The sequence below is a fragment of the Medicago truncatula genome, chromosome 6 (assembly GCF_003473485.1).
Source record: "Medicago truncatula cultivar Jemalong A17 chromosome 6, MtrunA17r5.0-ANR, whole genome shotgun sequence".
Classification (NCBI taxonomy): Eukaryota; Viridiplantae; Streptophyta; class Magnoliopsida; order Fabales; family Fabaceae; genus Medicago; species Medicago truncatula.
In genome coordinates this window covers 37,220,216-37,243,292 of record NC_053047.1, presented here as the reverse complement: position 1 = coordinate 37,243,292, position 23,077 = coordinate 37,220,216, and the positions used below count along the sequence as shown (strand labels likewise).

The window sequence follows — 23,077 nt, the reverse complement described above, 5'->3', positions numbered from 1 at the left end:
CAAATCGAAAATAACTTTGCATAACTGTCGGAGATGAGGTATTCAATAACAATGAAAAATGTGCATGGTTTAAATCAGCCCCAAAAAAATTGGAAGTGATTTCTATGCCCAATCTAACAAAGAACGCACATCCATTCGTACCTAGTGACTACGTATCATAAAACAGTCCTCCTTGGGTATCGACTGACTAGAAATTGTATGAAAGCATAAAAAAAGCATCTCATAAGGAATTGGAGGGGGGAAAGCAGTCCTCCTTAGCCTTTACAGATCATTCTTAGCCGTTCATCTCTCTTCCACCTTTCCTTAGAGCCAAGCATAAAAAATTATACATCATGCAAATTCCAAAATTTCTGCACCCTCATACACACAAAAAAATATCTTTTTTATTTCACACCATGCTTGTATACAGTCCTTTGTCAAAAATTAGGTGTGACTTTCATAACTCAGTACACTCTGTTTAAAGGAGAATGCAAACCTATTTTTTGCCGAATCCAACAACAAGAATGTAGAACTAGTAGCCGAACACAAGAAACCAGGTTCAATTTCACTTAACTGGACTTAAACAAACTGCCATATTGTGGCTATCAAATCAATTGTTATTGCAAAGCCTCCATGGAAATTAGCCTATATAAGAGTTACGGCCCTCCAAAGTATCACCCAGGATAAATAAATAAATGAGGGTCCGCAACTTTTCACAATCTCGAATTATGCATCATGATAAAAGTCAACTTTTTCTTATACTCCCTCCGTTTCAAAATGAATGTTGTTTTAGGTGTTGGCACACATATTAAGAAATTGAATGAAATAATAATTAGAAATAACACTTTTACTAAACTGCCATTTACTTTATAAGAAAAAGACAAACATAAAGTTGCATTGGAAATTGTGTGAGAGAAAAGTTGGAGTATTTATTGAGGGTAAAGTTGGAAGAAAAAAAATTAAAGTTGTATTGGAAATGTAAAGTGACATTCATTTTGAAACAATTTTTTTTTGACTAAAGTGACACTCATTTTGAAACGGATGGAGTAAATAGGACCGGAGGGAGTATGTTACAGGCACATGAACATAGAGTTATTGTTGCCCATGTTAGATTCAAATTACACTTTAGTTTCTCCCCCAATATCATGAACCAAACTCACAACTGGTTTTTTGTGTTGTTGCAGCAACAAGACTCCCACGGCCATTCGAAGAGATTCAAAATTATTGAATCATCCAAACCAAACCAAAACGAAAAGAATTCAACTTTTTCCAGAAAAAAAATCGACTTTCCTAAGCTATAATAGATTAGTTGATTAGTTCACTTACTAAGTTTAAATTAATTACTACTCAAGCCCCACTATTCATAATTCTTTGGAGACTACATATTCAACTTCAATTCAAGAGGGTTATACTTATACCACACTAAAACTCATAATTCAACCTTATAAGGTAGCAAGCTACATGAAGTTTTGCATCACAGAACCATATGGTCTACAGAGAGATAGACTATAAAACCATGTTAAAGCCTTCCTCTACAATTGATGATTCCTCTAAAATATGGAAAACAAAGAAACATCATTTATCAAGGGAGATGGGTTTTTGTTTATTTTTACATGCAGCTAGAATAGAAGCTTCTTTTACCACGGATGATTCAAAAATACACCTCATTATCAAGTTTGTTTCAAATTGAAGTAATTAAATCATGACGTTCATGGATTGGTGAAATATATCATAATAGACAAATAATAGCTATATTTCAATTAATGGACACCTTTGCTTCTACATCTACAGTTAACGAGCTCTCCCTGAAACCAGGAAACAAAGTTCTTAAAGTTGAAAATGACCTTTATCTGTCTAATATATCTAAAGATCGGTTCCTTTTATAATAAAAAATACAGGTTAACAAAAAGACTTCTCAAAGATACACAGGTTCTATAAAGGTTTTGGAAAACATACTTAAAAAAATATGCAACAATAAAAAAAAAATAAGTCTTTTCCCCACATTAGGTGAGGCAACTATTTAAATGAAATTATGCAAAAATGATAATACATAAATTCAAAATAATAATATATAAATAGAAAATCATCTTACAAAGTTTTAATCTTTAAAAAAACCTCTCACGATCATTTCACGAAGAAGTTTCTCTGCCATATCATTTTCATCTTTTTCGAACAGAGAAAGGATAATTATTTCATAAGTTTTAGCATCTGGAATGCATCCATTCTCTTCCATTTTTGACAGCAAGGCCAACGCTTCATCAAACAAGTCCTTGTCACAAAACCCTTGGATCATAACGGTATATGCATAGACATCAAGATTGTAGCCTTTGACCAAAAGATCTTCAAAAACTTTTTGTGCATCCTCCAATTTTCCACTTCGGCACAATCCCTTGACAAGAATAGTGTATGTGTACACACTTGGTTGAATACCCTGGTCTTTAAATTTCGTTAACAATGCAATTGCTTTGTCAACCTAATATTATACTGTCAATTTAAGAAAGTGTTCATCTAATATTATTATACTGTCAATTTATGGAAAATTTCTCTTTAAGCACCTTCAATTTCTAACAGGCACCTTGAAAACTAAAAAATCCAGTGATTAAAAGTTACGAACTGATCCATTGATCGGGAGTTAAGAACGGAAATGGGCTAAAGACATAGACATATGTGACACAATGCATTGACATAACACACAAAAACACACTTAAAAACATTCAAAGGCAAGACATTCAACATTCATCACATCAAAATTCATTCAACATTCAAATGACATAAAGTTTGTGCAGAGTTCATTCAACATTGAAAAATGACAACATCTATACAAATTCAAAATGACAATTAATGTAGAATTGAGATATACATCATTCATGACAAACAAATAAGAAAAACAAAAATACATATAGTCATCGAAACGCCCTTCTCCCATGGGAGACTCGACACGGAGTGGACGGCTCAACTGTGTTTCTTTAGCAATTTGGTGCAGAGTATCATCCAACACAAAGTTCCCGTGTGAATTTGGCCCTTCTCCCATGATAGTAATAATGATGCTTGCACAACTATTTTAGCCACCATGTGTGAAATTTTCCATTAGATATTAAATTCTTCACAATGTCAAGATATTAAATTCTTCACAATGTCGTATTTAACACAAAAAAAAAAAAGATATTGTACATATACATTCCAGATATTATAATAATATCGCTAGCAAAATCGCCAAACTTAATTTCTTATAACAACTAATGAATGGCAGCACAAAGAACCGTCACCCTGGAAAAAGAAACTATTGCATGACTTGATTATGAAACAATTCAATAGCAGCAGCAACCACTGCTTTTCCTTCATCAGAAATATCAAAACCTGGTTTCAACTCAATGACTCTTAGAAGCAGAGAAATGAAGGTAACCCATAAGGCCTACCAGAACTATCTTTGAACAAAAGATGAATCTAATCAATTGGACAGAAACAGCAGAAAAATGAGATGTTACCAAGTGAAAACGAGGAGGATACCCCACCGGAGAAGAGCCAAGTCACTGGAAAGGAGTGTTTGAGGAGAGAGAAGAGAGAGTTTCGGTCATTGTATCACTTCTCTAAGTTCATTTGTGCGCAAAAACTGTTTTTAACATATGAAAATAACTAATCTTCAACAACACAAAAAACTTTGTACCAGAAAAGACCAACCGTGTAACTATGAAGTAACTACCATCTGCCGACTAATCAAAACCAACCAACCAATATGAACAAAGTCATGTTATGGTTTCTATTTTCTAAGTCAAGCTTGCCTCTGTTGTTTAGCATTCTAAAATAGTTAGCTTCCTAAGATTAGAATTATATAGAAGTACAAGTATAACCAAGATAAAATAAATGAAGTTACTTGTTTTGTGCCAATTCAATTTAGAATCCATAATATAGGCTCAACATGCCAAATCGTAATCACCCTGTTTTCGTACAACTGGTACTTCTTAAGTTCAATTATGATTAAGAAATTCTGTCTCACTACTGGAAAAATTAGAATTATGCAGCAAAACAAATTCTGCGGGGACAACTATATTTTATGGAAGCTGTAATGGGGCCACAGATACTCATTATGCAGCAATTTCATTTAGCTAAACGAGCACACCAAGTCCTTCTTACCAATATGCTGGCTACCAAATCATCTGTTAAGGCAACCCTTTCATCGAAATTAGTCTATATAATAGTTCAGATCATTCAATGTTTCACTCAAGATAAATAAATAAATGTAATTCAAAGCAGAAAGGTATACTAACATCCAAATCTTCAGATAAGACGGTGCACAACTTTCATCATTGATTGATGGAACTCTCAATGAGGTAAGACAATATCATATAGAGAAATCAAAATGGAAGATATACAAGAAGTATAAAGGTTTTGGTAAACACAGTTAACAAAAACAATAAAAAAATGTTTCTTTTCCACCAGTAGAGGCAAGTACATAAAATGAAATGATGCTATCAAATAGTTTCAATCTTACAATAGACCTCGCATGATCATTTCACGAAGAAGTTTCTCTGCCATATCATTTTCATCTTTTTCGAACAGAGAAAGGATAATTATTTCATAAGTTTTAGCATCTGGAATGCATCCATTCTCTTCCATTTTTGACAGCAAGGCCAACGCTTCGTCAAACAAGCCCTTGTCACAAAACCCTTGGATCATAACGGTATATGCATAGACATCAAGATTGTAGCCTTTGACCAAAAGATCTTCAAAAACTTTTCGTGCATCCTCCAATTTTCCACTTCGGCACAATCCCTTGACAAGAATAGTGTATGTGTTCATATCTGGTCGAATACCTTGGCCTTTCAATTTTGTTAATAATGCAATTGCTTTGTCAACATGATGTTTTTTGCATAAAGCATCCAATATAGAATTGTAGGTAATTATATCAGGTTGTTGCCCTCGATCATGCATCTCATCGACAAGTTCCAAAGCATATGATATTCTTCCAGATTTGCACAATCCATCGATAAGGGCACTATAAGTTATCACATCAGGAAAAATTTGTTTGTGATGCATTTCTTTGAAAAGTTTCATGGCTTCATCCACCATTTTAATCTTACAAAATCCATTAATCATGATACTGTAGCTCTGAACATTAGCAGTCACTCCCCTATGAGACATAGTGTTGAATATACTCTCGGCCTTGTTCACTTCATTTACCAGACAATATCCATCCATTAAAGAGCTGTAAGTAACAACATCAGGTTTAATGCCTTGTTTCATCATCATAGCTAACACATTTTTAGCTTCTTTCACCCTTCCTTCCTTACAAAATCCATCAACCAATATACTAAAGGTATACACATTCGGATTGATGTTTTCCAATATCATTTTATTAAACAAATCAATTGCATCTTTCAATTTACCAACAATGCAAAATCCACTAATTAAAGCACTATAAGTGACAACATTAGGAGAAATTCTCTTTGCAGCCATTTCAGAATATAAATCAAAAGCATCATTAACATGTTTATCTTTACACATGCTATCAATAATCGAACTGTACATTACCGCATCAAGCTGAACCAATTTTCCATCAACCCGTCGGAGCAATTCAAGGGCTGCTCTTGTTTCACCAACTTTACACAAGCCATTAATCAAGGTTCCATAACTAACTTGGTCCAAATGAAATCCCATCGCAATAACCTTATCATGAAAGTGCAATGCTTGATGGATGTCACCTTTGAGACAAAGACCCTTGATGAGTGTAGTGAAGGTTATGGTATCTGGCTCGTAACCGTTTTTGAGAATCTTTGCCAAAACAGAAAAAGCAAAAGGGATGTGACCCAATTGACAGAAAGAATTGATGAGGATGCTGCAATTGACTAAGTCAAGTTTGATTCCCTCAAATTCCATTTTTTGAGAAAGGGAAACAACGTTGTGGTAATGTTTGGATTTGACAAGAGAACCTAAAATCTTACCGAATTCGATGTCAGGTGGAGTGGAATTCTTATGGAGCAAGTGATTGAACATGGAAACAGCATTATCAACATCATTGGTTGAAGTTGAAGAAGAGGATAAGGAAAAAGAAGGAATGAAATAGAAATGAGTGTTGTTTAGAAATTGAAAAGGATGAAAATTTTTGGGAAGAAAAAGAGAAACAGGAACAACACAGTACCTCAAAAACATTTTGTTGAATAATGAAACATTGTTGTGACGTTGAATTGAATTTATGAAGAAAAAGGAAACATTGCTAGTTCTTCATCTGCTAAGTTTTAGGATGTCTTGATCTCAGTTTGTGGTCTCTCTTTATGAAGAAGAATGAAACAAACATTGCGGAGCAAAATTTGACACATGACAGTCTTTTTATCGGTCATTCTAAAAAATACTTTAAATAGTAAGCAAACACATTTATAGCAATAATGATTCCAAATCCATGGTTTTAACATAAAGTAATTTAATATATATTGGTTCACGTACACATATCTTAGTATAAAATTTAATTTATATTGGTTCATGTACACTAAGCTTGGAAGACGAAATGTCACACCTTGTTGACCAAAGTCATAGATAGCTTGGTTTGTAAGCTAAGTCGTACTATAGATAATTAGATTAGTGTATAAGTCAAAGTATGATGAATATATAATCAATGAACAAGTAACTTGACTAAAATAATGTTTAAATCGAGTTTTCATCCTGGAAGACGAAAGGTCACACCTTGTTGACCACAACCTTAGATAGCTTGGTGTGTAAGTTAAGTCTTACTATAGTTAATTAGAGTAGTGTATAAAGTCAAAGTAGGATGAATATATAACCAATGAACAAGTAATTTGACTAAAATAATGTTTAAATCGAGTTTTCAGCATGGAAGACGAAAGGCCACACCTTGTTGACCACAACCGTAGATAGCTTGGGTTGTAAGCTAAGTCTTACTATAGTTAATTAGAATAATGTATATGTAAAAAATAGGATGAATATTTTTAGAGAGAGAAATAGGGCTTGTTCTAATAGAGTGAGAGTGATAGAAAGTGGATTCTTCCTCATTTTGTTGAGAGATCACAAGTTATTAATGCATTCTTCTCTTTCAATTATTTCTTGCAAGGCTTCCATGACAATGAGTAGTTAAATCTCCTTTGTTGGGATTAGAGGTACTTGATCCTAGCTTAACATGTAATCTTTTGATCTATAAATATATGATTCTAGCATTTGATTTGAAATTGATGTTATTCTTGCACTTTAATGCTTATGTTTGATTTAATTGTGATTGAGAAATACTTTTGAATCTCTGTTTAGAATAATCATCTATCAAAACATAAGTTCTAGACATGGAATTGATGTTTTGATAATCACCTTTTGTATCCAAACTTAAAGCTTTCTTATCATTCAATAGATTGAGAAATCATTTATTGAACGATAAGACCGACTCTTGAATCATTCAATAGTTTGAGACATCGACGATTAAATAATACAATTGATTTCACAATATTGTTTGGACACGAATGGTGTTGTCGAGGGACACGTATGGTCCTTAGGTTACGTGTGACGCTTGATCAAGGAACTCTAATCCTAACAAGTTTCACGCCTTATTAATCTCAATTTTATTATTAGCAATTTAGTTACTAAAACAAACAACAAATTATATTTTAACTTAGAATGATATTTAGTGTCGAACGGTCTGTGATATCGCACTAGTCCCTGAGGAGACGATATAAATACTTACTATTGTTTGATGCAAAAATACTACATCAAATATATAATCAATGAACAAATAACTTGACTAAAATAATGTTTAAATAAAGTTTACATCCTGGAAGACGAAAGGTCACACCTTGTTGACCAAAACCGTAGATAGCTTGGGTTGTAAGCTAAGTCTTACTATAGTTAATTAGACTAGTCTATAAGTCAAACTAGGATGAATATATAACCGATGAACAAGTAACTTGACTAAAATATTGTTTAAATCGAGTTTTCATCTTGGAAGATGAAAGGTCACACCTTGTTGACCAAAACCGTAGATAGTTTGGTTTGTAAGCTAAGTTGTACTATAGATAATTAGACTAGTTTATAAGTTCAAAGTATGATGAATATATAACCTATGAACAAGTAACTTGACTAAAATAATGTTTAAATCGATTTTTCATCCTGGAAGACGAAAGGTCACACATTGTTGAGCATAACCGTAGATAGCTTGGTTTGTGATTAAGTCTTGCTATTGTTAATTAGACTAGTGTATAAGTCAAAGTAGGATGAATATATAACCAATTAACAAGTAACTTGACTAAAATATTGTTTAAATCAAATTTTCATCCTAGAAGACGAAAGGTCACACCTTGTTGACCAAAACCGTAGATAGCTTGGTTTGTAAGTTAACTCTTACTATAGATAATTAGACTAGTGTATAAGTCAAAGTAGGATGAATATATAACCAATGAACAAGTAACTTGACTAAAATAATGTTTAAATCGGGTTTTCATCCTAGAAGACAAAAGGTCACACCTTATTAACCACAACCGTAGATAGCTTGGTTTGTAACCTAAATCTTACTATAGTTAATCAGAATAATGCATATGCAAAAAGTAATTTAATACTAAGATATTTGTACTAAGATATGTGTACATGAACCAATATATATTAAATTACTTTAGGTTAAAACTAATATTTGAATCATAACGGTATATGTGTTGACAGTTACATTATAGCCCTTGACTAAAAGATCCTCAAAAATATTTTGTGCATCATTTACTCTTCCACCTTTACACAATCCATCAATAAGAATGGTGTATGTGTACATATTTGGTTGAATACCCAGGTCTTTCAATTTTGTTAATAATGTGATTGCCTTGTCAACCTGATAGTTTTTGCATAAAGCATCCAATATAGAACTCTAAGTAATTATATCAGGTGGCTGACCTCTATCATGCATCTCATCAACTAGCTTCAAAGCATAAGAGATTTTTCCAGATTTACACAAACCATCGATAAGGGAATTGTAAGTTACCACATCAGGAATTAATTTTCTACAATGCATTTCTTCAAAGAGATTTATGGCTTCATCAACCTTTTTAATCTTACAAAACCCATTAATCAAGATATTGTAACTTTGAATAGCAGGATTCACTCCCTCCTGAGCCATAGTGTTGAATATACTCTTAGCCTTATTCACTTCTTTAAGTAAGCAATATCCATCCATTAAAGAGTTATAAGTAACAAAGTTAGGTTTGAAACCTTTTTTCATCATAACAACAAACACATTTTTAGCTTCTTTTACTTTTCCTTCCTTACAAAATGCATCAACGAATATATTAAAGGTATATGTTTTCCAATGTCATTTTATTGAAAAAACCAATTGCATCTTTCAATTTACCAACAATGCAAAAGTCACTAATTAAAGCATTGTAAGTGAGAATATCAGGGGAAATTCTCTTAGAAACCATTTTAGAATATAAATCAAAAGCATGATTAACATGTTTATCTTTACACATACTATCAATAATCGCAATGTACTTTACCACATCAGGTTGAACCAGTTTTCCATCAACTCGTCGTAGTAATTCAAGGGCGGCTTTTGTTTCACCAGCTTTACACAAGTCATTGATCAAGGTTCCATAACTAAATTGGTCCAACATAAATCCAATTGCAACCAGCTTGTCATGAAAGTGCAATGCTTGATGGATGTCACCTTTGAGACAGAGACCCTTGATGAGTGTATTCAATGTTATGGTATCCGGCTCGTAACCCATCTTAAGAATCTTAGCCAAAACAGAAAAAGAAAAAGGGATAAGACCCAATTGACAGAAACAATTGGTGAGGATGTTGCAATTGACCAAGTCAGGTTTAATTCCTAAAAATTCCATAATTTGAGAAAGGGAAAGAACAGTGCAATAATGTTTGGAACCTAAAATCTTACCGAATTCGAAGGCGGGTGGATTGGGATTCTGAGATAGCAAGTGATTGAACAAAGAAACAGCATCATCAACAACATCATTGTTATTATGGAATGTGTTTGAAGGTGAAGAATAAGGAATGAAATAGAAATGGGTGTTTATCAGAAAATGAAAAGGATGAAACTTTTTTGAAACAAAAAGAGAAACAAGAACAACGTATTAATGCTATGTTATATTTCTTTAAAACTCTTTAAAACTCTTTGAAACAAAAAGAGAAACAGAAACAGGATGAAATGGGTGTATAATGAGATCTCTTTAAAATTCTTGTAGATTATTCTTTGTGCTCACATTTATAAACAATTTTTTCCTCTTCAAATTCATTAAATAATTGATGTATTAATGCTATATTATATTTCAAATACATCAATTATTTAATAAATTTTAAAAATATTTATTAATATGAATGAAGAGAGTATTTACAAATCATCACTTAAAGATGTCAGGTTAAATAAAATCAAAATTCCTTTTAAGTTACTTAATTCTAATAAATTGGTTATTTTAAGTTTTTTTTTCTTCATATCACTTACGTCCTTTCAGTTCTTTATTTGTAATAAGTTAGTCTTTTAAATATTTTTCATAACATTTAAGTCATTTAAGTTATTTAATTATAATATTTAAGCTTCGAATAACTTTCTAAAATGCCCCAAATTATTATAGTTAAATAACTTAAAACCTCTCAGGTGTAATTTTGGTTTCATGCATTTAACACATATGTGTAACTTTCTACATATGTAATTTGATGCACAACTTTCATCATTGATTGATGGAACTCTCGATGAGGTAAGACAATATCATATAGAGAAATCAAAATGGAAGATATACTAGAAGTATAAAGGTTTTGGTAAACACAATTAACAAAAACAATAAAAAAATGTTTCTTTTCCACCAGTAGAGGCAGGTACATAAAATGAAATGATGCTATCAAATAGTTTCAGTCTTACAATAGACCTCGCATGATCATTTCACGAAGAAGTTTCTCTGCCATATCATTTTCATCTTTTTCGAACAGAGAAAGGATAATTATTTCATAAGTTTTAGCATCTGGAATGCATCCATTCTCTTCCATTTTTGACAGCAAGGCCAACACTTCATCAAACAAGCCCTTGTCACAAAACCCTTGGATCATAACGGTATATGCATAGACATCAAGATTGTAGCCAAGATCTTCAAAAACTTTTCGTGCATCCTCCAATTTTCCACTTCGGCACAATCCCTTGACAAGAATGGTGTATGTGTTCATATTTGGTCGAATACCCTGGTCTTTCAATTTTGTTAATAACGCAATTGCTTTGCCAGCATGATGTTTTTTGCATAAAGCATCCAATATAGAATTGTAGGTAATTATATCAGGTTGTTGCCCTCGATCATGCATCTCATCGACAAGTTCCAAAGCATATGATACTCTTCTAGATTTGCACAATACATCGATAAGGGTACTACGGAAAAATTTGTTTGCGATGCATTTCTCTGAAAAGTTTCATGGCTTCATCCACCATTTTAATCTTACAAAACCCGTTAATTAATCATGATGTTGTAGCTGTGAATATCAGGATTCACTCCCCTCTGAGACATAGTGTTTAATATACTCTTAGCCTTATTCACTTCTTTAACTATGCAGTATCCATCCATTAAAGAGTTATAAGTAACAACGTCAGGTTTGATGCCTTGTTTCATCATCATAGCTAACACATTTTTAGCTTCTTTCACCCTTCCTTCCTTACAAAAACCATCAACCAATATAGTAAAAGTATACACATTTGGGTTGATGTTTTCGAATATCATTTTATTAAAGAAATCAATTGCATCTCTCAGTTTACCAACAATGCAAAATCCACTAATTAAAGCACTATAAGTGACAACATTAGGAGAAGTTCTCCTAGAAACCATTTCAAAATATAAATCAAAAGCATCATTAACAAATTTACCTTTGCACATACCATCAATAATCGTATTATACATTACCACATTAGGCTGAACCAATTTCCGATCAACACGTCTCAGTAATTGTAGAGATGCTTTTGGTTCCCAATTCTCTTAGAAACCTTCATATCACTTACGTCCTTTCAGTTATTTATTGTAACAAATTAGTCTTTTAAGTATTTTTTCGTAAAGTTTAGGCCATTTAAGTTATTTAATTATAATTTTTAGTCTCCGAATAACTTACATTTTTAAGATCTAAAATGCCCTAAATTATTATAGTTATTTGGAGCCTAAAAATTATAATTAAATAACTAAAATAGTGACTCAATTCCTTGGTAGGTAGTTCATTGCAATTGTATCAAACTTTTTATAAGCATCAAAAGCTTTTCTTTTTTATAGTCAAGGATGAGTTTTTCGTTTTTAACGAAAACAAACTTTTATTCATAGATCATTATATCAAAAATGTAATTTAAATAAATTATGTTTACAATTTTCAAAAAAATAAATAAATACAATTACAAATAACCTAAAAATGTTAAACTCAAGTTTTATTTTTTTAATAAAATTAGATGAAAAGTTAAACTCAAGCTTACTACCAAGCCAACTTAGAAATAGTCGATTATGTATCCTATCAAATCATAAAAGTTAAATAAAAGTTAAAATTCATACAACTTACGAAGTATTTTGTTCAATTTAAATTTAAAGAATTTCATATGACACATAAAAGTTAAGAATTTCAAAATTCTTCATCGTAATCCTATAAAATCATAAAAGTTAAAATTCATACTAAAGTTGTTGAAAGTTGAAAAACTTGCTTGTCCCTAAACTCAGAAAATTTAGGTTTCATGCATTTAACACATTTATGTACGATTTCTTTAATTGGAATTTATAATTGCTAATTAAATTAACATTTGACATACAACTTACATCACATCCACAACTACAAGCAATATCAGTAGCAAATAGTAGCACATAATGTTGCCTCTTTGGTTTTGATTTGAAGAATTTGTTTGGTTTATCTGTCATCAGATTTCTAAGAGGAGATTAACAAACAGAAAAGCCCCTCCATCTCCTCTTTACTATATCATCATTGTCATTCTGTCATGAAGGTGTAATTCATAGGATGAACAAGTAATCAATACAGTAAGCATGCAAAAGGTCAAAACCACATAGCAGGTGACAAAAAATATGGATAACTCACTTAACCAATCATAAGTGTTATAAATAATACTCTCCAAATTGTATGACATTTTAAGCATTTCACACATATTAAGAAATGCAATTAATATTGTGTGGAAAATAGATATTATGCATTGTTTTACAAAATTATCCTTAATAAATAATATGGGAAAGATAAATGAAAGAATTGAAAGAAGAGAGAGTAATAAATAATTAAGGTTATAATTGAAAAAGTAACAATAATGTTGCATGGGTATTGTAAAGCGACATATAATTTGGGACAAATTTTTTCTCCTAAAGCGACATACAATTTGGGACGGAGGGAGTAAGTAACGGAGACTCCAAGCCTTTGTCCCTCTATCTCCAATAAGAGCTTCACCCTAGACTCACTTGTCCCAGTAACTTTCAAATAGTCAACAAGTTGGTTTCTGTTTACAATTTTTTTTTTAAATATATACATAAATACAATTACAAATAAGCTAAAAATATATACATAAATACAATTATCAAATGTTCACCAAAATTTATTTACATATCACATCCACAACTACCAGCAATAATGCATGACATTATCAATATCAGTATCAAATATTCACAAAAAAATTCCATTCCAGTTATAATGCATGCACATTTTCCCTTCCCACCACATTGGCACCTATCCTGCATAATTATGTAGCACAATTCTCAAGACAGCACAAATCCATTTTCACTTATCCACTTAGGCCAACCTGTACACTTACAAAGCAATACAACCTGTACACAATCATCAGTTTCAGAATTTAGATTCACATGCTTATAAGATGTATGTTCTTGCTCCCAACTAAGTTATCAGCATATTTAGATATAAAAGGAGGTAACATGTTTGTGCCTAATCAACATAAACTTCATGTTTCGGATAACAATATTTAACATTATGCACATATTAACGAGGTAAGAGGAATCTATACAAATCCAAAAAATTTAAAATACAAAATAGAACTGATAATAAAGAATCAACATACAAAACCATCTTACATGCCCTCAAAAAATAAAGTTCTGAAACCAAACTAGAACTCTTCAGTGCTCACTGACATCCTTCTCTAAGGGATTGTGGCTGCTACTATCTCTGCTAGTCGCCTAGTCCTGATGAATAAGGATAGCAAGTATGTATAACCTTAACAAAACAAAAACAGAGTGTGTTATGGGATTCTAAACAACAAGAACCAATCCTTATCCCACTAAGAGGGGTCGGCTACATGGATCAAATCAAACTAAAATATAACCTTCATTATTAGGTGTCCAGCCATGCATCACCTCACTTTCTGAGATCACTAATAATGAAAAACTATTCCTTCTTCAAATCATTTCAGATTTGCTGTCTATTTTTTACCAAATCCAACAACAAGAATGTAGAACTAGCAGCCAAACACAAGTAACCAGGTTCAAAATACTTAACTGGACTTAAACAAGCTGTCATATGCTGCCGTCAAATCAATTTTTTAGGCAACCCCATCAAGTTGGATGGATGCACTGTCAATGAGGTAGTTTAATTTCATGGAGAAAGAGAGAGAGAGAGAGAGAGAGAGAGAGAGAGAGAGAGAGAGGGAGAGAGAGAGAGAGAGAGAGACAATAATAAGTCTTTTTCCCATTAGGGAGGCAACAATAATAAAAGTCTTTTCCCCCTCCATCTCCTATTTATCGTTACCATATTGTCCTTGCAATTCTGTCATGAAGGTGTAATTCATAGGACCATCATGTGATCAATACGGTAAGCATGCAAAAGTTCAAAACCACAAAGCAGGTGACAAAAGATATGGATAACACACTTGACCAATCACAAGTGCTATAAATTATAAGGGACGGACACTCCACGTCTTTGTCCCTCATATTGGATTTAGTAAGCACACAATCACAATAAATTCTCTCCAATAAGAACTTTTGCCCTATTACTAGACTCTTGGCTTGATGCACATTGCAAACCTCAGCTAAACACATCAACTAAAAAAGATATTTAAAAAGTGAATCATGAACCATACTCATGCATATGATATGCTATCATTGTTAAGAAAGTGTGCAGACGCTGCCATCAAAGATAATGACCAGGAACCATATTCAAGAAATGAGTATCTGCAGAATATGACAGACCTTTCAAAAGATCTAACTTGGATTCAGCACCATGTTCAACCTTATCTTTCGCAAATCAAAATAACTTTGCATAACTGTGGGAAATGAGGTATTCAATAGCAATGATACTCAGATAATGTTGAACCTTCTCCCACCAATGCAAAACGTGCATGGTTTTAGTCAGCCCAAAAAAAGTTGCTAGTGATTTCTATGCCCAGTCAATAAATGAATGGACATCAACTCATACCTAGTGACTACCTATCTTAGTTCAATACTAGCATCTCATAAGGTATTGGAGGGGGAAAAGAAGTTCTCTCTAGGTACTCACTTACTAGAAAATTGTGTAAAAATAAATAACTATCTATTCTGCAATGTATAATTTTAATTCCAAAATACTAGAATCTCATAAGGAATTGGAAGGGGGGAAAACCAGTCCTCCCTAGACTTTACAGACCACTATTAGCCTTTCATTACTTCTCTTCACCTTTCCTTAGAGGCAAACATCTAAAAAGTACACATCATGCAGATTCCGAAATTTCTGCAACCTCGTACTAACAAAATAAGTTTTTTTTTAAATTTCACTACATAATTATATGCAGTCATTTGTCAAAATTAGGTGCAACTTACATAACTTAGTACACTCTATATGCGTAAATATAAATACAATATAACAACAGATAAATATAATACATTACCTAGTTTCAGTCTTATAATAGGCCTCTCATAATCATTTCACGAAGAAGTTTCTCCGCCTTATCATTTTCATCTTTATCAAACAGAGAACAGATGATTATTTCATAAGTAATGGCGTTTGGAATGCAACCATTTTCTTCCATTTTTGGCAGCAAAGCCAATGATTCATCAAACAAGCCATAGCTACAAAACCCTTGAATCATAACGGTATAGGTGTTGACAGTTATATTATAGCCTTTGACCAAAAGATCCTCAAAAATATTCCGTGCATCCTCTAGTCTTCCATTTTTCCATAGTCCATCAACAAGTGTTGTGTATGTACAAATATCTGGCTGAATTCGTCTTTAATCTTTGTTAACAACGTGATTGCCTTGTCAACCTGATGGTTTTTGCATAAAGCATTCAATATAGAACTGTACGTAATTATATTAGGTGGTTGACCTCTATCATGCATCTCATCGACTAGCTTCAACGCGTAAGAGAATTTCCCCAATTTACACAAACCATCGATAAGAGAATTGTAAGTTACCACATCAGGAATTAGCTTTCTACAATGCATTTCTTCAAAGAGATTCATGGCTTCATCGGTCATTTTACTCTTACAAAACCCATTAATCAAGATATTGTAACTGTGAATATCAGGATTCACTCCTCCCTGAGCCATAGTGTTGAATATACTCTTAGCCTTATTCACTTCTTTAACTAGGCAATATCCATCCATTAAAGAGTTATAAGTAAAAACATTAGGTTTAATGTCTTGTTTCATCATCATAGCAAACACATTTTTAGCTTCTTTCACCCTTCCTTACAAAATCCATCAACCATATACTAAAGGTATACACATCCGGGATGATGTTTTTCAATATCATTTTATTGAACAAACCAATTGCATCTTTCAATTTACCAACAATGCAAAAGCCAATAATTAAAGCACTGTAAGTAACAACACCGGGATAAATTCTCTTTGCAACCATTTCAGAATATAAATCAAAAGCATCATTAACATGTTTATCTTTACACATACCATCAATAACGGTATTGTACATTACCGCATTAAGCTGAACCAATTTACCATCAACTCGTCGGAGCAATTCAAGGGCTTCTTTTGTTTCACCAACTTTACCCAACCCATTAATCAAGGTTCCATAACTAACTTGGTCCAAATGAAATCCCATCGCAATAACCTTGTCATGAAAGTGCAATGCTTGATGGATCTGACCTTTGAGACAGAGAACCTTGATGAATGTAGTCAATGTTATGGTATCAGGCTCGTAACCGTTTTTGAGAATCTTAGCCAAAATAGAGAAAGCAAAAGAGATAAGACCCAGTTGGCAGAAACAATTGATGAGGATGTTGCAACTGACAAAGCTTGGCTTAATTCCCTTAAATTCCATTTTTTGAGAAAGGGAAAGAACAGTGTGGAAATGTTTGGATTTGACAAGGGAACCTAAAATCTTATTGAATTCGATTGTGGGTGGAGTGGGATTCTGACGAAGCAAACGATTAAACAAAGAAACAGAATCAACAGCATCATTGTTATTATGAAATGAAATTGAAGAAGAGGAAAAGCAAAATTAGGGAATGAAATTGAAATGGGTGTTTTTCAGAAATTGAAAAGAATGAAACTTTTTTGGAACAACAGAGTACCTTGGCAACATCGAAGAAGAATGAAACATTGTTGGATCTGTAGTTAGGTTTTCGGCAAATGAAACTGTTGGTCTTCAAGTCACTTAATTGTTTTATGTTTTTTTGTTAGACCATCCCCAAATTTTCAAAAGTACAAAACACTAGAAGAAACTCACAATCACAAGGATGCCAAATACAAGATGCTTCGCAGGATTAATTAATTGTGTCTTTACAGTCATAACATGTCTCGACTGAGGCTGCATATCCGTTTCTGAGGCAAAGTGCAGTTCATATGTATCATAAAACTAAATAGGTAGAGGAAAAGCATAAACTAAATGGTCTGAACTCAATAAGCACAACCACATTACTACTATTGTTCATCATTGAAAACTGATATATGCATCTAACCTAATCTAGAAGCATAGCCACATTCTTTAAGAAAGGCAACACTGGTTGCTAACAACAACATTCAATAATTTTTTTCTACAAGAAAGTCGACGGAGAACTAAAAAAGGGTGGCAATTTTGTTAGTCAATGCAGTGAAAGGGCTCAGTCGAGGTAGAGCCATGAAGATAAAACCACTCTGATCCCAAATCAAGCCTGTACCTTCACTGTTCCAGATGTATAATCATATTCTTTAAGACGAGAAACATTAGTTTCTATCCACATTCAATAATTTTTGAAACGCGAGAAACAATGGATGACTGAAAAATGGTGGCAATTTTGTTAGTCAACGCAATGCCAGGCCAAAGTCGATGCAGAGCAAGGTTTGGAGGTTCTGACCTTTAGAGGCTTGGGTTTGAAGGGAAAAGGAAAAGTAACCTATGACTTAACAATACATGTATCGAAACATAGATTTCATTTAAGCAAGAATTCAATTAGCTTTAAACAACATACAATATTTCCAAGAATCAAATTTAACATTGAAATCAACAATAATGCCGGAAATAGAATCATGCTTCCTACAAGCATGCAATTTCTAAATTCTAAACTACATTTCTAGTGACCAAACAATTTCAAGGCCAGACCTTAGTTACCCATTTTTAGCTTTCTTCAATTAAGTGTCAAGCTTGTCTCTATTGTTTACAACTCAGGTTTTAGCATTTTAGTCTTAAGTTTAGCATTCTAAAATAGTTAAGGTTCCTAAGATTAGAATTATGCAGAAGTACAAGTATAACTAAGATAAAATAAATGCAGTTACTTGTTTTGTGCCAATTCAATTTAGAAGCCATAAGATAGGCTCATCAAGCCAAATCTTAACCACCCTGTTTTCCTACAACTGATATTTCTTAAGTTCAATCACGATTAAGAAATTCTGTCTCAACACTGAAAAATTAGAATTATGCAGGAAAAGAGATTCTATGGGGACAACAATATTTCAAGATCTTTCTAGCACTCAGTACTTCTTTCAAGGCCTATTTAAGTTGACTATGAAGCTGAAATGGGGCCTTAGATACTCACTATGCAGCAATGTAATTTAGCTACACAAGCATACCAAGTCCATCATCCCCATATGCTGGCTATAAAATCATTTGTTAAGGCAGCCGTTCCATCGAAATTAGTCTATAAAACAGTTTGGATCATTCAAAGTTTCACTCAAGATAAATAAATAAATGGAATTAAAAGCAGAAAGGTATACTAACATCCAAATCTGCAGATAAGAGGGTGCACAACTTTCATAATTGATTGATGAAACTCTCAATGAGGTAATATAATATTAATATAGAGAAACTGAAATGGAATATATACGAGAAGTATAAAGGTTTTGCTATACACAGTTAACAAAAACAACAAAAAAAGTCTTTTCCACTAGCAGAGACAAGTACATAAAATGAAATGACGATATCAAATTGAAATATAAAAACAATATAACAATGTTTATATAGCAAAACATCTTACCTAGTTTCAGTCTTACAATAGGCCTCTCGTAATCATTTCACGAAGTTTCTCCGCCTTATCATTTTCATCTTTATCAAACAGGGAACGGATGATTATTTCATAAGTTACAGCATCTGGAATGCAACTATTGTCTTTCATTTTTGACAACAAAGTCAATGCTTCATCAAACAAGCCCTTGTTACAAAACCCATGGATCATAACGGTATATGTGTTGACAGTTATATTATAGCCTTTGACCAAAAGATCCTCAAAAATATTATGTGCATCTTCTAGTCTTCCACCTTTACACAGTCCATCAATAAGAATAGTGTATGTGTACATATTTGGTCGAATACCCTGGTCTTTCAATTTTGTTAATAACGCAATTGCCTTGTCAACCTGATGGTTTTTGCATAAAGCATCCAATATAGAACTGTAAGTAATTATATCAGGTGGTACACCCCGATCATGCATCTCATCAACTAGCTTCAAAGCATAAGAGATTTTCCCCAATTTACACAAACCATCAATAAGGGAATTGTAAGTTACCACATCAGGAATAATATGTTTGTGATGCATTTCTTTAAAGAGATTCATAGCTTCATCGACCTTTTTAATCTTACAAAACCCATCAATCAAGATATTGTAACTTTGAATATCAGGATTCACTCCCCTCTGAGACATAGTGTATAATATACTCTTAGCCTTATTCACTTCTTTAACTAGGCAATATCCATCCATTAAAGAGCAATAGGTAACAACATTAGGTTTAATGCCTTGTTTCATCATCATAGCAAACACAGTTTTACCTTCTTTCATCTTTCCGTCCTTACAAAATCCATCAACCAATATATTAAAAGTATACACATCCGGTTTGATGTTTTCCAATATCATTTTATTAAACAGATCAATTGCATCTTTCAGTTGACCAACAGTGAAAAACCCACTAATTAAAGCACTGTAAGTAACAACATTGGGAGAAATTCCCTTAGAAACCATTTCAGAATATAAATCAAAAGCATCATTAACATGTTTATCTTTACACATACCATCGATAATGGTACTGTACATTACCACATTAGGCTGAACCAAATTACCATCAACTCGTCTGAGCAAGTCAAGGGCTGCTCTTGTTTCTCCTACCTTACATAAGCCATGGATCAAGGTTCCATAACCAACTTGGTCCAATTGAAATCCCATCGCAACCACATTATCATGAAAGAGCAATGCTTGATGGATCTGACCTTTAAGACAAAGACCCTTGATGAGTGTAGTGAAGGTTATGGTATTGGGATGATAACCCATTCTGAGAATCTTTGCGAAAACAGAGAAAGCAAAAGGGATAAGACCCAATTGACAAAAGCAATTGATGAGGATGTTGAAAGTGAAAAAGTCAGGATTAATTCCCTCAAATTCCATTTGTTGAGAAAGAGAAAGAACAGTGTGGTAATGTTTGGATTTGACAAGGGAACCTAAAATCTTATTGAATTCGATTGCGGGAGGAGTGGGATTCTGACGAAGCAAGCGACTGAACAAAGAAAAAGCATCAACAACATCATTGTTGTTATGGAATGTGGTTGAAATTGAAGAGTAAGGAATGAAATTTATTTTTGAAGAAGAATAAGGAATGAAATTGAAATGGGTATTTTTAAGAAATTGAAAAGAATGAAACTTTTTTGGAACAAAATAAGAAACAGGAACAACATAGTAACTCGGCAACATCGAAGAAGAAGAAGAATGAAACATCGTTGGATGTGTAGTTAGGTTTTCGGCAAATGAAACTGTTGGTCTTCAAGTCACTACTTAATTGTTTTTTGTTTTTTGTTATACGACAAGCTATGAAGGTCATCATATACATGATATGTACGGCACGGACACGTCGATATGAAAAAAATTTAAAATTTCATATACGATACGGCTGCGATACTTCAATGAAAAATTAAATTAAATTTAAACTACTTATTAAAACTCAAAATGTAAAATATCGGGAAATATCGGACAGATATCGATGCAGGATACGCAGGGGATACAGTACATCATCCATTTTAAAGTATCTGGGCTTCATAAATGATAAGGTATATCATTGAAAAACTTTTAATAAATACGGGACTAGTTTTAAATATTAATAAAGTTTAGGATTAATTTGTTATATGATATGATCAGTTAATTTGATGATTTACTCCCAAGTTTAAATATTAATAAAGTTTGGGATTAATTTGATGATTTATTTTCGATACAAAATTTCTACTTTTAATATAAATGTCTTAATAGCATATATTGGCATTTTTTTTTAGGATTTAGGTCTAACTAGCCATTGATTAAGATTAAAGTGTCATACAATATAATGTTAAAAAAGAATTATTTTATTTCATATAATATTGCTAAAGATGAAATTGATTTTTATTATTTACTGAGGACAATTTTTTTTTTTTGACTTAACTAAGGACCAATTTAATTTATATATTTTTTCTTAGAGACCAACTTGCAAATTTACTCCTTTTTAAAATATAACTTATACTCATTGTTGGATCCTCAGGACAACCCTATAGATTATGTTTTTCAAATGGCAGATCAAAACGTCTTAAAATTATTGGTTTTGGATTTATAAACTGTTGTATTTGGATTTCTAAATTCAGTTTTTTAAAGAATATCTATCGAAGTTGTTACTAGGTTGAGTCACGGTCAGGTCGCTCTCTTTAAGAAGTTTGGTGGCACTGCCCAAAATTGTGCAAGACAAACTATCAACCACACCTCCTCCAGGATAAAACAAGTCCAGCTACAACTGTGTGGTTAACTATTGCATTGTAGAAAACCTTTCGATATTTACACCCTCAAATATGGTACTAAGATCACTCTTTAATACTGAAATCGCTTTAATATGGTATTGTTACCACTCTGTTATGGTACTAAGAGCACTCAAATATGGTGTTACCACCATTCTAAATTTAATTTCTCCAAACTATCAATATGGTACTACGACCACTCAAATATAGTGATATTCACCAATAAATTATTTTTATCATTATTAAGTATTTAAAATTAGATCAAAGTACAATTACTTTGTGTTTAATCTTCCAATTTTTTCTTTCAACATCACACCAATGTTCTAACAGCTACAAAATCATTTACCTTTTGACGATGGAAAAAGTGTTCAAATTCAAGAGGTCAAACCAGGCCTTTATACGTTCAATTCTTTCATTGCCTCGACCTACATAAAAACCTCAAGAAAAGTCTCGTATTTCAGTAATCATCTCTTAGTCTTTGATGTACTTCCAGAAAATGGTGCGTCAAATCAGGTGGTCGTTTAATTTGTGTCGTTTTGGATTCAAGTGCATGATGTGTCAACATGTCTCATGACAGAAAAAGTAGGCCATGAACAACTCCATTGTTTATATATTAGGCTTAATTACACTTTTGGTCCTACCATTTTGACCAACTCGTGAAAATGGTCCTTTTTTATTTATTTAAATTGAACAAAATCGTCCTTAAACTATATGTTTTTTGCAGTTTTAGTCCTATCTCCCTATTTCCAACTCCAGAAACGCACAGAAATGATAGTTTTAGTCCAACCACCTATACTCAACCATGAAATAAACAAAGAATAAAACATGTGGGTACAAGGAATCTACTTTATTCAGCACACTAACCTAATTTCCGAGACATGTTACATGCCTGAAACATGTCTTAGAAATTAGGATTTTTCTTGGTTTGTGTGCTGAACAAAGTAGATTCCTTGTACCCACATGATTTATTCCTTGTTTATTTCATGGTTGAGCATAGGTGGTTGGACTAAAACT

At 32.7% G+C, this 23,077-nt stretch overlaps 3 protein-coding genes and 1 pseudogene across 5 annotated transcripts; all 4 read right to left on the bottom strand.

The window, feature by feature from the left end:
• Positions 1-1,770: 1,770 nt before the first annotated feature.
• LOC25496733 (pentatricopeptide repeat-containing protein At1g63080, mitochondrial) lies at positions 1,771-3,010 on the bottom strand. The gene is made up of 3 exons (XM_039827105.1): positions 2,840-3,010; positions 2,095-2,452; positions 1,771-1,784 (listed from the first exon to the last, which is right to left on the bottom strand). Exons 1-3 carry the CDS (start codon positions 3,008-3,010, stop codon positions 1,771-1,773), a joined length of 543 nt encoding a protein of 180 aa, XP_039683039.1.
• A 1,420-nt stretch (positions 3,011-4,430) lies between these two features.
• On the bottom strand, positions 4,431-6,126 carry LOC120576112 (pentatricopeptide repeat-containing protein At1g12300, mitochondrial). Its single transcript, XM_039827103.1, has one exon. It carries the CDS (start codon positions 6,124-6,126, stop codon positions 4,465-4,467), a length of 1,662 nt encoding a protein of 553 aa, XP_039683037.1. The 3' UTR covers positions 4,431-4,464.
• A 2,452-nt stretch (positions 6,127-8,578) lies between these two features.
• Positions 8,579-17,665, bottom strand: LOC25496730 (putative pentatricopeptide repeat-containing protein At5g59900; annotated as a pseudogene).
• On the bottom strand, positions 13,190-21,088 carry LOC11422820 (pentatricopeptide repeat-containing protein At1g62670, mitochondrial-like). 3 transcript variants are annotated; one of them, XR_005642111.1, is made up of 3 exons: positions 19,302-21,088; positions 13,995-14,133; positions 13,190-13,733 (listed from the first exon to the last, which is right to left on the bottom strand). XR_005642111.1 is itself a non-coding variant. In XM_039826701.1 (2 exons), exon 1 carries the CDS (start codon positions 21,024-21,026, stop codon positions 19,314-19,316), a length of 1,713 nt encoding a protein of 570 aa, XP_039682635.1. In that variant the 5' UTR covers positions 21,027-21,088; the 3' UTR covers positions 13,190-13,733; positions 19,302-19,313. The 3 variants fall into 3 exon arrangements, 1 of the variants encoding a protein (XP_039682635.1); XR_005642113.1 differs by having other exon boundaries at positions 13,995-14,102; XM_039826701.1 differs by lacking the exon at positions 13,995-14,133.
• Between the last annotated feature and the right edge of the window lie 1,989 nt (positions 21,089-23,077).